This window comes from Tympanuchus pallidicinctus, unplaced genomic scaffold (genome assembly GCF_026119805.1).
Source record: "Tympanuchus pallidicinctus isolate F22 unplaced genomic scaffold, pur_lepc_1.0 scaffold3, whole genome shotgun sequence".
Lineage (NCBI taxonomy): Eukaryota > Metazoa > Chordata > Aves > Galliformes > Phasianidae > Tympanuchus > Tympanuchus pallidicinctus.
The window spans coordinates 102,342,990-102,358,700 of record NW_026294747.1 but is presented as its reverse complement, the minus strand read 5'-3'; the positions used below and the strand labels follow the sequence as shown (position 1 = coordinate 102,358,700).

At 43.6% G+C, this 15,711-nt stretch overlaps 2 protein-coding genes and 1 non-coding gene across 3 annotated transcripts in view; all 3 read left to right on the top strand.

Moving 5' to 3' along the window:
- Positions 1-1,608: 1,608 nt before the first annotated feature.
- Positions 1,609-1,727, top strand: LOC128087427 (5S ribosomal RNA). Its single transcript, XR_008209843.1, has one exon. It is a non-coding gene; the product is annotated as a 5S ribosomal RNA (ribosomal RNA).
- Positions 1,728-1,948: 221 nt separating this feature from the next.
- On the top strand, positions 1,949-9,253 carry TMPPE (transmembrane protein with metallophosphoesterase domain). Its single transcript, XM_052694311.1, has 2 exons — positions 1,949-2,064; positions 4,774-9,253. The coding sequence occupies exon 2, from the start codon at positions 4,853-4,855 to the stop codon at positions 6,170-6,172; it is 1,320 nt and encodes a 439-aa protein (XP_052550271.1). The 5' UTR covers positions 1,949-2,064; positions 4,774-4,852; the 3' UTR covers positions 6,173-9,253.
- The window catches only part of GLB1 (galactosidase beta 1), a 44,179-nt gene continuing 30,421 nt past the window's right edge, over positions 1,954-15,711 (top strand). Inside the window, exons 1-2 of the mRNA XM_052694304.1 lie at positions 1,954-2,064; positions 13,982-14,151. Of these exons, the coding sequence (XP_052550264.1) occupies positions 2,011-2,064; positions 13,982-14,151 (224 nt within the window). The 5' untranslated portion in view covers positions 1,954-2,010. The remainder of the gene's footprint in view (positions 2,065-13,981; positions 14,152-15,711) is intronic.

The following is a 15,711-nucleotide window of genomic DNA, read 5'->3' as shown; positions in this document are numbered from 1 at the left end:
TTCTATTTTTCTCAGAATCGTGAAGATTGGAAATGACTGCTAAGACCTTCGAGTCCAAGCGTCAGGCCACCACCACCACTGTGTCCTTGAGTGCCACATCCACATGTTTCTTGAACACCTTCAGGGACAGTGACTCCATTCACCTCCTTGGGCAGCCTGTCCCAGTGCCTCACTGCTCTTTCAGAGAATTATTTTTTCCTCATATCCAATGCAAACCTCCCCTGGTGCAACTTAAGGCCATTCCCTCTTGTCCCTCTCCTCTCTATCGTCTCCCTATCATCCATATAAAGCTTCACATACAATATGGAAATTGTCTGCGTGGTGCTAACAGATGTAAGGCCATCTCCGTTTGGTGCCAGCAGCATCACGGTAAACTAATGCTAGTGCTTCTGTGCAGAAATGCAGGCTGGGACAGATGAAGGTGGGTGTAGGCAGGGTTAGAGCAACAGGGTCTTCCTCAACCCCTCAGGCACTGGGGCACGTCCCTGGGCCCGATAGAGCTTGTGTGTGCTTGCAGGTGTTCCAAGAGGTGTGAGCATGGGGAAAGTGACATGAAGATGGAGTAGGTGCAAAGCGGCTGGATGCTGCACAGAAGGAAAGGATCTGGGGGTGTTAGTTGGCAGCCAGCTGAACATGAGCCAGCAGTGTACCAGGAGGCCAGAAAGACCAATGGCATCCTGGCTTATATCAAAAGTGTGACCAGTGGGTCCAGGAAGGTGATTGTCCCCTGTACTCAGCCCTGGTGAGTGTTCAGTCTGGGGCCCCTCACTGCAAGAAGAACATTGAGGCCCTGGAGCAGGTACACAGAAGGGCAACAATGTTATGAAGGGTCTGGAGCACAAGTCTTTCAGGGAGCAGATGATGGAACAGGGATTGTTCAGTCTGGAGATGAGAAGGCTCAGGGGGGACCTGTATGATCTCTACAACCACCTGAAAGCAGGTTGTGGTGAAGTAGGGCTCAACCTGTTCTCCCAGCTAACAGTGATAGGAGGGGAAGGAATGGCATCAGGTTGTGCCAGGGGAGGTTGAGGTTGGATATGAGGAAACTTTTCTTCTTGGAAGTGTTGGTGAGGTGGTGGGACAGGCTGCCCGGGGAAGTGGTGGAGTCACCGTCCCTGGAGATGTAGAAGAACCATGTGGATGTGGCACGGAGGGATGTGGCTATCAGTCATGGTGATGATGGGCTGATGGTTGGAGTAGATGGTGTTAGAGGTCTTTTTCAGCCTTTATATATTCTGTGGTAAGAAGATGCCTGCTCAGCTGGACAGTATGTTGTGCTCACTCATGCTCATGAAACCTGCAGAGGGTTTGGGGTGGCTGAAACATAGGAATAGGTTTAGAGAAGAGACAATCTTTTGGGGGATTTGGCAGCTGTGTTGAAGGGGAAGCTGAGGGAAGTGAAATTAGGTACACTTATCATACTGCTGCTTAAAGAGTTCCTTGTGCTGTCCAAAGCAGGTGAAGTTTGTAAGATGTGGGTAGAGCAAGATGGAGGCAAACGTGGCAGTGGGAGGGTGGCTGCCGCAGAGCAGAGGAAGAACAGAGATAGGCCTGTCACTGAAACGTAGCGATTTGCACCTTAAAACCAGCTGGAGAAGCTTCTCTAGTGCCTACGGCCATACCACCCTGGAAACGCCCGATCTCGTCTGATCTCGGAAGCTAAGCAGGGTCGGGCTCGGTTAGTACTTGGATGGGAGACTGCCTGGGAATACCGAGTGTCGTAGGCTTCCATTTTTGCTTTGGCGCTGCTGTCTCCAAAGGCGCACGGAGGCTCTGCATTTTCTTTTCTCTTTGCACCTTTTTAGCTGGGAATACCCCCCACCTCCTGCCGGCCCGCGCCCCTCTACCACACTTTCCCTTTCGCAGCGGCTCGCGGCCGCCCCTTCCCTTCCCGGTCCGGCCCCTTCAAGCCGCGGGGCGGAGCAAGCGGGGACCGGGTTCAGTCAGCTGACGGCGCCGTGCGCCGGGGCCGAACGCCGCCGAGTGCTTCGCTTCCCGCTCGCTGCCGTCATGCTGCGGCTGCTGCTCCCGCTGGCCGGCCTGGCGGAGCTCCTCCGTGCGGCGGTGAGTCCTCTCGCCTCCTGGCACAGCGGGCGGCCCGCGTGTCCGCTCGGCGTGCCCGGGCTCGGAGGGAAGATGAATGGCCCCTCAGGTGGCTGCCCCTAGGAAAGGAGGACGCTGCCCCTAGGAAGGAGGACGGTGCACGGCCTTCGTTACTTTTTATTTAATAACAGCGACCTTTGAGTTGCTATCAATGAGTGCTTTAAGCTGGGGGTGCGGGCCAGGCCGGCTGCTTCCTTCCCGCAGCGCCTTTCGTTTCGGCGGCACCCGCGTATGTGAGGAAGTGAGGCGGCCGCTTCCCTCCCCGCCAGCCCCTCTGCTTCTCAGCTCTCGGGCTCTCGCATACCTGGTTGGGGCTGGTTCTACCCCATCCGCCCTTTAGGTCCATTTTATGAGGAATTACACATTAAGTGGCTTTGGAGAGGGGGGTTGGGGGGGAGCGGAGGGGGAGCGAAAACGGAGCTGCTGCCTGACACCGCGTTAGCTGATCACATGGAAAAACTGGCTGTTCGTGTGCGTGCTGTGTGAGGGAGCTGTGTTCCATCCTGCCCCGTTGTGGCACTGGCTCCCTCCGTGTCTCTCTGGAGGGTTGCACAGCTGCCTAACGAAGGCCCGGGCAAATTCTTCGTCCAGACAGTCGCTGTGAGAGATAGGCTTTGTCACTTGCTCCTTAAGCTTGAAGCAAAATGTTGCTCTTATGTTAATTTTTGTTAATTGAGTGACGTGCAGATGGCTAAAGCTATATGAAAAGCAGCATATTTATCCAAGGGAATTCAGTGGCAGTAATTATGGTCACTGAGAGGGGTGGGTTTATGACTGCGTGTTACGAGGTTGTGAAGGTAAGGGATGAGGGGGAGCTGACACCAAATTAATGGTCTGAGATTAGTAGATTAGTTTAAAGTAGGTAAAATGCTATAAAAATATACAGTGAATTTTAGTAATATGTTGCTACAGGAGGTTGTAGAAGCAAACAGATTCCAACAAGAAGGATTAGACAATATATATCAGGTTCATAAATAATGTATATAAAGGACAAGGCAGAGGGTGTGCCTTGGTACATCCTTAATGTAACAGTTCTGTCTGCTGCAGAAGTAGGAGAGGAACAGCACACAGGCAGTGGCCACGGTTACATTATTCCTACAGACCTTTCTTATTGCTGTTGTCCAGGCTGAATATGGCCTGGAGTCTAAGAGGTCTGTGGACTTGAACCAGTTGGGCATTTCTTATCTCCCTAGCTTTACCTTCTGTTGAGGCATTTGTGTAAAACAGCATTATATTTTTTTAAGGACAGTGTTGTAACAGCTGAGAGGCCTGGAGGAATTGAGAGCTGCAGCACTTTTTCTTTCTTAACCTGTATTTCAGTGACCAACCAATGAAAGAAGGGGTCTTTGTAAAGCTTCATTTAGTCTTCAAAACATAGCAGGGACCTGTCAAAACAGAGATGCTAACATCCCTTTCAGTTAGGGGATACAGATAAGCATCATGGCAAACTTAGGTTTGTAGACATCTGGTCTCTAGCTCTCTGTGTAATCTTACAAGACTGTTCTTCTGCCCTAGTTCTGAGGTATTTTTGGTGATAGTGATTGCTTTCTTTTTTTCTAGTTAAATAGAGACCAAAATACAGGAAGTGTTTTGAAACAGTGTGTGTTCCTATGTGGCTTTAAATCGAGTTTTTTTGATATCTCAGATTCGGTCAGTATTGTATAGTACAAAAGACCATCCAAACACCTATCACCTGTGGTTAAAATAAAACTGTATTTATTTTAAATAGAAATACATGAACTATGCAGTAGTAGAAACACTATATACTCTGGATGAAATACAGATTAAAGTGGGGAATTCCAGTAGAATTTGTACAGAATGGTTGCTTAGCTGTTTCAGTCAGGCAGCAGAACTGTATTATCTTAGTACCCTCCTTCCAAAGGAACACAGTACATGATGTTTAAATCCCATTTCAATTTAATTGCATCCTGTTAGGCCAGGGTATGCTGAAATACGTGTCAAGTCTTAGGAACTCTGCATGTTACAGGAGTGAGCAGGAAGTGAGTAACAAAACACAATGTGAGTTTCACTGGCCCTACCAAGTTTGAGAGATACAGGGAGCTCTTATTCACGAGTGGAGGCAAGGATGTTTCCACATCCATAGTGTTCCGTTATTCTAGGATCACAGCTGCATCTCCTAGCCATTCTGTGGGCATCCCACTGCTGATGTATAAGTTTATAGAGTTTTGTGTTCACTAAGAAGGATATATTGTAATACCTGCTTTTGGGATGGTGCCAACTGCTTGTGAAAAAGAACAGAAAAAGCATACACTAGTAGCAGAAACAGCTTAGTCATGCTTGTAGAATACTATAATGATTGTTTGCCAGTAGTTTAATGATTGTTTCCAGAGGTCATTGCATCAGTGTTGTGATCTATTGCCAAGTGCTGTAAGGAAGTCATAGTGGAGAGAGAACATGTTCAAGCAAAGAAAAGAAAAGAGGAAGAATCATTGAGGGAAGCAGGCAGAGAACTTGGAAGCAGAATGTCAGGATTGAGTGTTTTCAGATCATTATTTATCCAGCATGAGGAAATTTCCTTCCTGATGGTAGTGATTCTGGATGACCCAGTATCCTGGTAGTATGTGCAGAATTACAGTCCCTTATTGCAGTCTGGGAAAAAGGGAATGTGTGTCATATTTTAAAACGGCTGATACTGGTTCCTGGTTGCAGGCTGCATTGACCCAAGGCATCCCTTCATAACCACATAATTGCCTGCTGGAGACTCCTACAGAACGGACAGGAAACAAAGATGATCTCCTTCAAGCAACTGCCCCTTGAGGCAAAGGCTGCAGTGGCTGCAGGAGTGGTTTTCTTCTCCATGATGTTATCACGGAGTTTTCTGGCAGAACAACTGGAGCTCAGGACGCGGCATTGGCTTCTGAGGCTGCAGATGGCACTGTTTGCTAACACGCTGATGCTGATAGGATCTCTCCATGTTTGGAAAAGCACAGTCACCATGTTTTCCAGGTCTTCAGCTGCCAGCTCCTTCTTTTTCATGCCATGGAAGATAGCCGTCTTCATGTTTCTAGCTTTGGCTCACTCAAGTTTCTTTACGTTGCTATTTCTTGTTGCAGAAGAGCCCTATTTCTTTTCTTTAGCTGCCTACACTTGCCTGGGGGCCTATATTATTCTTATCTTCTTCCTCTTTGCTCTAGGCTCGGTAGAACAAGCTTACAAGTTCTTTGTTGGGAGAGGTATTAAGGCAAACAGCAGTGGTAAGAGCAGCAGAACAGCAGCAAAGCCGGTTTTGGCAGTCATGCTGACTGCTGTACTGACTGTCATTGGGCTGCTAAATGCTTCCCAGCCTCCTACAGTGAATAGAGTGGAGATTCCAGTTCACAAGCTGCCCTCAACAATGAACAACTTAAAAGTGGTCTTGCTTTCGGATATCCATCTGGGACCTACGGTTGGGAAGACCAAGCTTGCCATGATCGTGCGCATGGTTAAGGCTTTGAAACCAGATATCACAGTGATCGTTGGGGACCTGACTGACTCCGAGGCAGAGATCATACGGCCTGCTGTTGAGCCTCTTGGAGAGCTTCATTCTCCTCTGGGAACGTACTTTGTCACGGGAAACCATGAATACTACACATCAGATGTTAGCAACTGGTTTGAGCTGTTAAAATCTTTTAACATTCGGCCACTCCATAATGAGAACGTGAAGATTGTTTCACCGGAGAGCACTGATGACTGGTTCTGCCTGGCTGGTGTTGATGATATTGAGGCAGATGTATTACGTTACTCAGGGCATGGCATGGATTTAAAAAAAGCTCTCAGAGGTTGTAGCAGTGAGCATGCAATAGTTCTGCTAGCTCATCAGCCGATGGCTGCAAAGTGGGCCCTTCAGGAGAGACCAGAAATAAATTTAATTCTCTCTGGTCATACTCATGGAGGGCAGATGTTCCCACTAAATGCTGGAGCTTATTTTCTGAATCCTTTCTTTGTTGGCTTGTACAAAGTTGGGCAGAACACCTTTGTCTACGTCAGCCCGGGGACGATGTACTTTGGAATACCCATGAGATTGGGCAGCAGAGCTGAAATAACAGAGATAATTCTACGTTCTCCTTGAGGAGTTTCCCATTTTATGGATTTTTGCCATCCTTTTTAGTCAGTACATTGGCTTTTTTGCTCTGAAAGAAAATGCTTTTTCAGGAAAGCAATAAGAACGTAGTGAGATGGACTTAAGCAGATTCTGTTAAATCTGAGGAGAAAACACTGTATCCTCAGCTATGAAACAAATCAGAGGGTGTGTAAAAATACTCAAGAAATTCCTTCTTTGAGTTCACTATTATTGACACTCTGCATTTAAAGATAACACGGTCACAGAGATGATGCATGTTCTGTGCATGTTTATTGTGTGTCCTACAGCTGCTTCTTGATTCTCTGTTGATTACGCGTTAGGCAGTCGCCTCACCCAATCTCAGACTGGTGAAATTCTGATCTCTTGCAGTGAAATGACACGCGTATTTTGCAGAAGGGCCACAGAGTGTCCTCTGAATATCTAAATTCCAGAAGTCTTATGCTAAAAAAAGTTATGGGAAAGGAACAATTTCATTATTATTTGATTGTCTTTGTCCCACTTTGTCTGTAGCATGCTGTGGGTCTACAAGGCTGCACTGCTCACCAGTGCAGGGAGGTGCCAACATTATTTTCTGAAATTCAGGCTTTCTTCCACTTGAGAAGTTGAGGGAAACTGATATTTAAGATGAAAGTAGTTGTCTTTCTGCAGGCATTTTCCCTAGAATAGTTGGGCATTTAGTAATTACTTTCTGAAAGCAGTGGTAATAAAAGCAAATGAAAAATAATATCTTAATTGGCATCATTTCTGTTGCTATTTGAGCATTCACTGCTTTCTGTTGTAAAGCATAAAGTCAAAAGCTGAGGTATTCTGTCTCTTTTTTCCTTTTTGTTCAGTGTTTTTGGTTTGTTGGGTTTTTTTATACTTAATTTCTTTTGTGAGAGTATGGGAATGTTATTTGAAAAATATGCAGATAAGATTCAATGAGTTAAAGCTTGAACGTTGTAAGGTTTTAATATTTCAAGTGGTGTCTTCTTTAAGAAGGCTAAAGGCTTCTGCAGCTCATTTCTTTGATATTATTAGCAAATCAGTGGCCTGGTTGTCTGACAGGCACATAGCAGAATAACCAACTGCTACAGGATAACGAGGAATTTTCTCTTCATCTTTCCTAGATGAGCTTAACACAAACTAAAATCACTCTGGGGGATGTATGAGAGATCAGAAAATCTTAATACAAACAGTCTTGTTTTCATAGCTCGTACAAGAAAGGTAGGATGCAAATGAATGTGAGTACATTGTGGCTGATGAACCAGTTTTCTTCCGCACAACCTCCTTTCCTCCCCTTCCTCTTTGGTGCAGCTCTGTGAAACACCACAGCAGCAGAGACTGGCATCTCTGGCTGTAGTCACAGGGAGTCACTCACTCTGCTCTCTGATATTTGGCTTTCTCTTGGGCAGACCCATGTGCCATGGCTCAAAAGTGTTCATTGCTGAGGATGGCAGGACCAGAACTGTGGTTTTCAGTGTTTTCCTGTGTTCCTGTGTGGTCCTGAGCCAGACACACTTCTGCTTTACCCTTCAGCAGTTGTTTTCATTTCGTGGGAGGTGTGTCTGAGGTATATTTGATGAGTGTCATAGGCTTTGTAAATATGAGAAGTTCTGTATGTGAAATTTTGAAGTCTCACTTCATTCATCACCTCGAGCCCTCCAACACTGAGCTAACTACTGACCTACTTTTGTGTCCCCTTCTTCCCTGTGAAAGTCTTGCATTTTTACTCACAAGAATGTTGAGAAACACTGTTAAGGGCACGCTAGCAAATGTATTGTGCACTGGAAGCTTGATGGAGAAGCTGGGGAAATCAGTCTTCTTTTAGTTTGAAAGCAGAACTCGCCCAACCTGCTAGGATCTTCTACTTGTTGGACCAGATCATTCTGTTTCCCAGCACCTATAACTTTGCAGTTTTTTTTCTTAATGCAACAATATCTGTTTAAGTTTTCAGAAGCTTTCACATGTATTTAATACTTCCCCCTGCCCATGCTCTGTCTTTCAGGATTCTTTCCCATCAGTGGCATCATGTAAAATGGTCTTATGTAGAGAGAATCTTGATAGCCTGTAACCCTCTGCCTGTTTATCTAAATGCCTTCATTTAAAAGCTCTGCTCTGGATTCTGCAATGTAGGATGTTCCCTCTAGACCAGCAGTCCTGGTGTACAGATTTTCATTTAAGTTTTACTGGGCTAAGAAGACTAATTGCTGGTTGCTTTAACAGGAGGCTTTTGTAGGTCTGTCTTTAGGTGCTCTCCCAATGAGTTGCTGCTAGTCTGATTTTTATTTTGTTTTCCCTGCTTTATATTTCTCTCTTCGTTCTGCCCGAATGCATGCAGAAACCTGTCTGCACCAATCCTGCTGTCACCAAGGTGCACAGGTAACTTGTGTGTGTGTGTACTCCTCCATGTATCCTCTCAGGAGCAGATATGGTCATATTATCATTTCAGAAATGCATTGAGTTCTGCCAGTATAATTTAGTTCTTGTTTGGTTTGCTTTAATTGCTTCTGAAAGTTTGGTTACTTGATGATCAGTACCATTTAAAATGTGCCAAAAAACACTTCAAAGCCCACTTCCATTATTTTAGTCTTTTTATTTTAATTACATATGGGATGTATCCTAGATCAGTCTTGGTTTCGGTAGCATGAGGAATTAACCCTTTCTAATATTCCTCAAAGACAGAAATCCCTAATTGCCCTTCAAGGGTTTCTGTATGCATGTTCCAATTTGACTTCGGTGTGTGTGATTTAGACCTGTGTTCAGTATTTCAAATGGAAAAAAACAAACCAAACTCAAACTTTTGCTGCTTATTTTGTATTTTTTAAATTCTGTTGTAATTTTTGTGTGTGTGGAATGTATTTGATTTGTAGAACTTAACTAAGTGAATATATATTTCATCCTACAGTAGGCCAGTTCATTTGGGGCATTGGATGGGGGCAGAGTTAATCACTGCCGGAATAAAACCAGAATAATATTAATTACAGTATATGATCCGTGGAAAGTGGATTTGGAAATATGTAAATTGTTGCATAGCAAATGCTTTAAATGTTGGAATTTAATAAAACTTTATTTACTTAGCAAGAAAAATGCCTTTAATGCCCATTTATTTTGTACTGGTATTTCTTGTAGCAGTTCACACTGAAGAATTTTAACACTCTCATTCTATTTTTGCCAGCAAAAAACAACTGACTGTAAATCTGACTTAGTTTTGGAAAATCTGACACCCTCACTGCTAAATGAGGCATAGATGAAAGTGGTAAAGGTAAAGTCACTGTTAAGCTTGCCCAGTGCCTGCTTTTATGAAGGTGTATGTGCTGAAGGGGATGAGAGGCAGAGAAAAGAACCACTATAATGGTAGAGAAAGAGTAGAGTTGTTGGGTTTGGTTTTTTTGGGGGGTGTGTTGTGCTGGGTTTTCCTGGCAAGCGAGCAGCAGGAGTGGTTTGTGGTTCTCAGTTTTGATGCATGCACTTGTTGGGTGGAGAAAAAGCCCTGGAAGAGCTATTCTGGTTTTGCATGGTCATTATTAGAGATGCTAGACATAGTCACATGTGGAGGGGTTTGCTGAGGATTTATATTTCACGTTACTGACTTTTCCAAATAAGGAGGGGAAAAAACCTCCACTGTTCTATCAATTTGAAGAATGAGAGATTCTAGGATCTGTTAAATGGCTGATAGATTGATGTGCCAGAACTATGATTTGTTTTTTTTTCCTAAGTCGAGAGAAGTACACATTAGAAAACATGGGAAAAGCATTAAGGTTGCAAAAGTACTTGATTTAAGCAAGGACGAATGCTCTGGTTCCTCTGTTTTGCACATGAGTGTATAAGATGCAACCTTATACCATTGCCTCTGAGGGCTTGAATTTTTGTCTGGCTGGTACTATGGTTTGGTATGAAGATCCAAAATAGTTGGTAGTCAGTTTGCTTACCAAAGTGGAAGCTTTGCTGCCCCATCTGCTATGAACAAACAGGGAATATTATTCTGTATATCAGAATATTATCAGAAGAATATTCCGAATATTCTTCTATATATCCACAACCATGAATATTGACCAAGTCAGACAAATTAATGGTCATTTGTTTTTGTCATGAGTCCTGCACTAGCTGTAAGGAAGGGCTAGAGTCGTGCGCAGACAATAGAGAAGTCCTGCATGATTATGCAGGGAAGTCCATTTACAGTGGGCAATAAATGAGTTAAATCAGAATAAGTATCAGGGAAGCTTCCCCCCTGCCTCCACCATATCATACCATGTACAGATATTTATTATAATATTTTCATATTATATACTCGTAAAGAAGGTGGTTTACAGTTACATTTGCAGCTTTAAATGGTAACTGAATCAGTGACCACTTTCATAATGAATACTTTCTTTTCTCTGTTTTAAGAAATCCCTCTTTTGCTGCCGGAGATGTCTGTGCCCTGAAAATGGAGCTGTGGGTTCATTGTGCAGTGTCTCAGCACTGAAGTGTCTTTGCCAAAGGCCCTGTTGTGGATAGTGTGAGTAAGGGGGTTAGAATTCTCTCTCATAGGGGAGCAGCAGCTGCTGGAATCATCCTTCTTTACTTCCAGGACTTACCTAGTTCTATTTGGAAGGTGAAACTAAAAACACTGTATATATTTAGGAAATCACACGCAGTCATCATGTGCGATGCTTTACACTCCCTTCAGTCTTCCAGTTCTTCTTGCCTTGCCAGCCCAGGACTGTATGTTTTCTGTTGTTGTGTGTGAAACAAGCACTTTCATTTGTTTGCTGTTTGCAGAATGCAGTGTGCATGTAAGATGCTTTCTACAACTTTATTTCAGGTTTACTGTGAGGACTGTGACTTTATCACAGTTGCAACACACTGTAGTTATCTCCTCCCTGGAGTCTGTAGTCCTCTAATGTTTGTTCTGTTATCACACTGAGTTGCTCCTTTTAATGACAGTCTAGGGTTAGGCAGGTTTACTCAGTAATTTCTTCCTCCAGATTTTAGCAATGTAGGTGGTTTCTTTTGTTTGTTTTTCACTCTGTACCCTATCCTTTATTTGTACTCCTGTCCTTTTGGTCTGTGACACATTAAACTGACTCCTTTATTCTGTCCAGTTGCATAAAGAATATACTCTTGGTTGGCAGTGTTGTCCAGCTATTGGTCAGGAGTCTTGATGTTTGCACCCTTGTGCTTACACCTGCCTATTGCACGTCACTTATTCCTTTCACTTCACTTTTTCTGTAGTACAGATTTACAGTGAAATTGTTCACCAGGTAACAGGAAAAAAGTGGTTGCATGGGAAAGTTCTTCAAAACTTTGTAGTCTGTTGGTCCCTACTTAACATTTGGGCATACAGTGATAGTGTGGTAGTGGTTGGCTCTTGTGCAGTTGGGGGACACCTTGAGTTGTATGATGGCATCTCTGTTGCCTCCCAGATTTCGTCGCTTTGGCTTCATCCAATCACGGATCAATGAAAGGTCAACCAAGGGATCAGACCAGTCAGCATGGGTTTACGAATGATAGATCCTGTTTGATTACATTCTATAACAAGGTGACCAGCTTAGTGAATGAAGGCAAGGCTGTCAATAGCCTCTATCTGGACTTCAGTAAAGCCTTTGACACTGACCCCCACTACATCTTCATGGAGAAGCTGACTGCCCAGGGTTTGGATGGGCATATGCTCTGCTGGGTGAAACGCTGGCTGGGTGGCTGGGCCCAAAGAGTTGTGGTCAATGGAGTTAAATCCAGTTGGTAGCCAGTCATGTGTGGTGTTCCGCAGGGCTCGGTACTGGGGCCACTCCTATTCAATATCTTTATCAGTGTTCTTGATGAGGGCATTGAGTGCACCCTCTGTCAGTTTGCAGATGATACTGAACTGGGAGGAAGTGTTTATCTGCCAGGAGGTTGAAAGGCCCTAAAGAGGGACCTGGATAAACTGGATTGATGGGCCAAAGTAAACTATATGAGTTTCAGTAGGGCCAAGCGTCAGGTCATGCATTTTGGTCACAACAATCCCAGGCAGCCCTACAGGCTTGGGGAGGAGTGGCTGGAAAGCTGCCTGACAGAAAGGGACCTTGGTGCACTGATGGACAGTCAGCAGAATATGAGCCAGCAGTGTGCCCGGGTGGCCAAGAAGACCAGTGGCATCCTGGAGTGGTGTGGTGAGCAGGACTAGGGAAGGAATCCTGCCCCTGGACTCGGCGCTGGTGAGGCCTCACCTCATGTACTGCATTCAGTTTTGGGTACCTCAGTACAGAAAGGACATTGAGCTGTTGGAGCAGGTCCAAAGAAGGGCAGCAAGGCTAGTGAAGGGCTTGGAGAATGTGGCCTATGAGGAGAAACTGAAGGACCTGGGGCTGTTTAGTCTGGAGAAAAGGAGGCTGAGGGAAGACCTTATTGCTCTCTTCAAATACCTCAAAGGCAATTGCAGCAAGTGCAGGGCTGGTCTCTTCTCACTGGTGACAGGATGAGGGAAAATGGCCTCAAGTTGCACCAGGGTAAGTTTAGGTTGGATATCACGAAAAACTTCTTTACAGAAAGGGTTGTTAAGCACTGAAATGGGCTCTGCAGGGAGCTGGTTGAGTCACCATCCTTGCATGTGTTTAAAAACCATTTGGATGTGGTGCTCAGGGACATGGTTTAGTGCAGGGTTGTTAGAGTTTGGGTAGTATGGTTAGGTTGTGGTTGGACTTGATGACCTTTAAAGTCTTTTCCAAACTGAGTGATTCTATGATTCAGTCAGTTTGCTAATTGTTAAACTCCATTCTTTGTGTGAGGTAGGCCAAGGTTCACCTGTTCCGGATTAAAACAAGTCAGTGCCCTATAAAAGATTTGAATTTATGCTATTAAAAGGTGTGTTTTATTTATAGTAGTGTATTGTCCAATGAAATATGGGCTATGTTGGTTTGACTTCTGACATATTTCTGATAGGCACAGGAAACTAACTGATTAACAGTTATTAACCTTAATTTTCACTTCATAAATCCCTACTGACCTGTACTGAAAGGTCAGAAATGGTACTGGAGACAGAACTGCCAAAGATATGTGATGAAAGTGTGAGATGCAAGATGGTAGGGTTTATAAAAATAAAAATTAAAGGTTCTTAAAGGCATAGGGCCATGCACTTAATTAATAAAAATCTGTCTTCCTGTCCTTTTTGTTTTTCGCAAGTTACTTGAAACAAAAGAAGTACTGCTGTTGTTCCCAGCAGTTTGAGTACTAATGAATTTAGGCTCTTAAGGGGTAATCCCAGTGATCTTGAAGTTAAAGTATGTTTCTTTTGTGTCAGAGGTGCAGATTCAGAGGTGCTGAATTTTCCTGCTCCTTTTAAAATTACTGTGTGGTAAATGATTTAGGTGTGCTTAGCAGGAAAAGTATTGAAAGGAGGACTGTCTCTAAAAATGACTGATCTTCACTGATTTATTTCAATATGTAAATTCTTTAGACTGATCTATCACGATATATATGTACTACTAAATAAGCTTTCAGTCCTGCTTCTACCCGTGCCATGGAGCACTTAGAGCATGGTATTTATTCCTCGAAAGCTCCCAATTGGCTTTTGTTTCTAGTGTGACACTGAGTTGGGAATCAGTTGTATTTTCCAAAACCTCAGTGAGTGAAGTGTGTTGGCACTCCACAAATTGGTAAACCTCCCCTATCGAATTGGTCATCACTTGCACTGCAAAACGTGTTACTGTGTAAAGATAGCACTGTGCACTCAATTGCTGAAAGTGGAGAATACACGTGGTATCTTTTTGTGTAGTGGTGGACTGTTCTTCATGTCTCTCATAACAGAAAAAGTTTACATTGCATAACTTTTAAAGCTTTCCTTTTGTTTGTACGCAGAATATACCGCAGAAGACTTTTGGGATTGATTATGGCTGCAACTGCTTTGTCAAGGATGGGCGCCCTTTCCGTTACATCTCTGGCAGCATTCACTATTCCCGGGTGCCCCGGTATTACTGGAAAGACCGCCTCTTGAAGATGAAGATGGCTGGGCTGGATGCAATTCAAACGTAAGTAGCTGCTGATTTTCAAAATCATTTGTAGTCCTGGGAGACCCAAAAGAAGTAGTGATGGGGGAATGTTGCCGTTGTTACTTTTTAAATTAAATAGTTTGTTTTTTAAGTAGTAGCTGAGAAATCTCTTGAAATGAAAAGTGGAACATGGTGTGATCACCTTAGCATGGTCTGGGATGATAGCTGCTAATAGTCTGCTTCTTTGCTATTCAGCAGTGCTTACTGCTTCACAATCCAGGATACAAATGTGACCTGAAACAAATAGTTGGACTGTGAACTTTGGCAACTAAGAAACAGATAATCCTGTCATCTGCCAAAGGACATCATGATCTCGTGTTCAGGGGCAGGCTAGGTGAGAGGTGACAGTAAAGTCTTAATTACAGTTTAGACTGTGTTGCCCTGAAGTCTTGAAAATTTAGGGAGAGGTTGTAGAAATATGTATAGCTATTTCACCAGGAGTGTTTAAATTTAGGGAGATAGCTGTGAAATAAGAGCAGTACTTAAAAAAAACAAACAAAAAACACCAAACAAACAGAAAAAACAACAAAAACAAACTCAGCAGTCAGTTGTGTCTACCAAGCCTTCACTCCATGTCCTCTCTCTTTCATGGCAAGGAAAGAGGAGTGGCAGAAAAGTGAATATGCACAGTCTTTTCAAGTGATGGTTTCAATTACCATGCGTGGTTTTATTTCTTTCTTAAACCATTACAGGGCTTGGAGCATGTCTTTAAAACTGTCTCCTTTTTTGCTGTGGGCCATTGAACAATGTTGGCTTTGGCAGCACAGAGCCTGTTTGGGGTGGTTTGTTCAGTGGGAGCACTCTGCTTTTTCTCTCCGAAAATCTGTGTCTTGTTTACTCTGTGAGTTTCAGGGCTACTTTGTACACTTAGTAGTTTGATTAGCAAGGGTTGGTATGTGAAGAAGAGCTGGAGAGGTGGCAAGGAAGGAAAAGAAGGTAGGGTGGTTTTTTTCTTATTTTTTGTTTTTCACTTGTAGCTTTTTTTTTTTTTTTCCTCCTCATAAAACTTCACTGTGTTGTGATAATGTGGTGACTTTGTTTCTTCATTTTGATTAAACCAAGTAAGCGCATTCTGTCTTCCCACATAAATGAACGACTGGATTAAATAACACACTTGCTCAGGAATCTCAGGACAGAGTTGCAGGAAATGCCCATGTGAATATTTTTTTACTGCAATAAAGGTACTCTCAAACAGACCTGAAAATTATATCATCTGACATCTGGTTTGAAGATTAGCCTAGGTCCTAACAGTGGCTCTGTAAGTCCTATGACCCAAAGTATGTTATACTTCCTTAGTTCTTGGATTTATTTTCATCTTACTGCTAACCCCCAAACACCTTCAGTGCCCTCACTTCTTTTCCAGTTTTTTCAAGCAGTTTCTTCCTTCTGTTTTTTTTCCTATTGCTTTTTTCATTGCTTCCTTCTTCTTCCTCTCATGAACTCTAACACAAGTGTTTGGGGTGGTACTTTTGGGTTCTTCCCTCTTCCATTTTCCCCATTTTTTTGCTTGTTGGAATCTTTTATTCCTGTGCTTTATTC

Bases quoted from the DNA above. Each gene is read 5' to 3' on its own strand.
- TMPPE (XM_052694311.1), top strand. From the start codon at position 4,853: ATGATCTCCTTCAAGCAACTGCCCCTTGAGGCAAAGGCTGCAGTGGCT.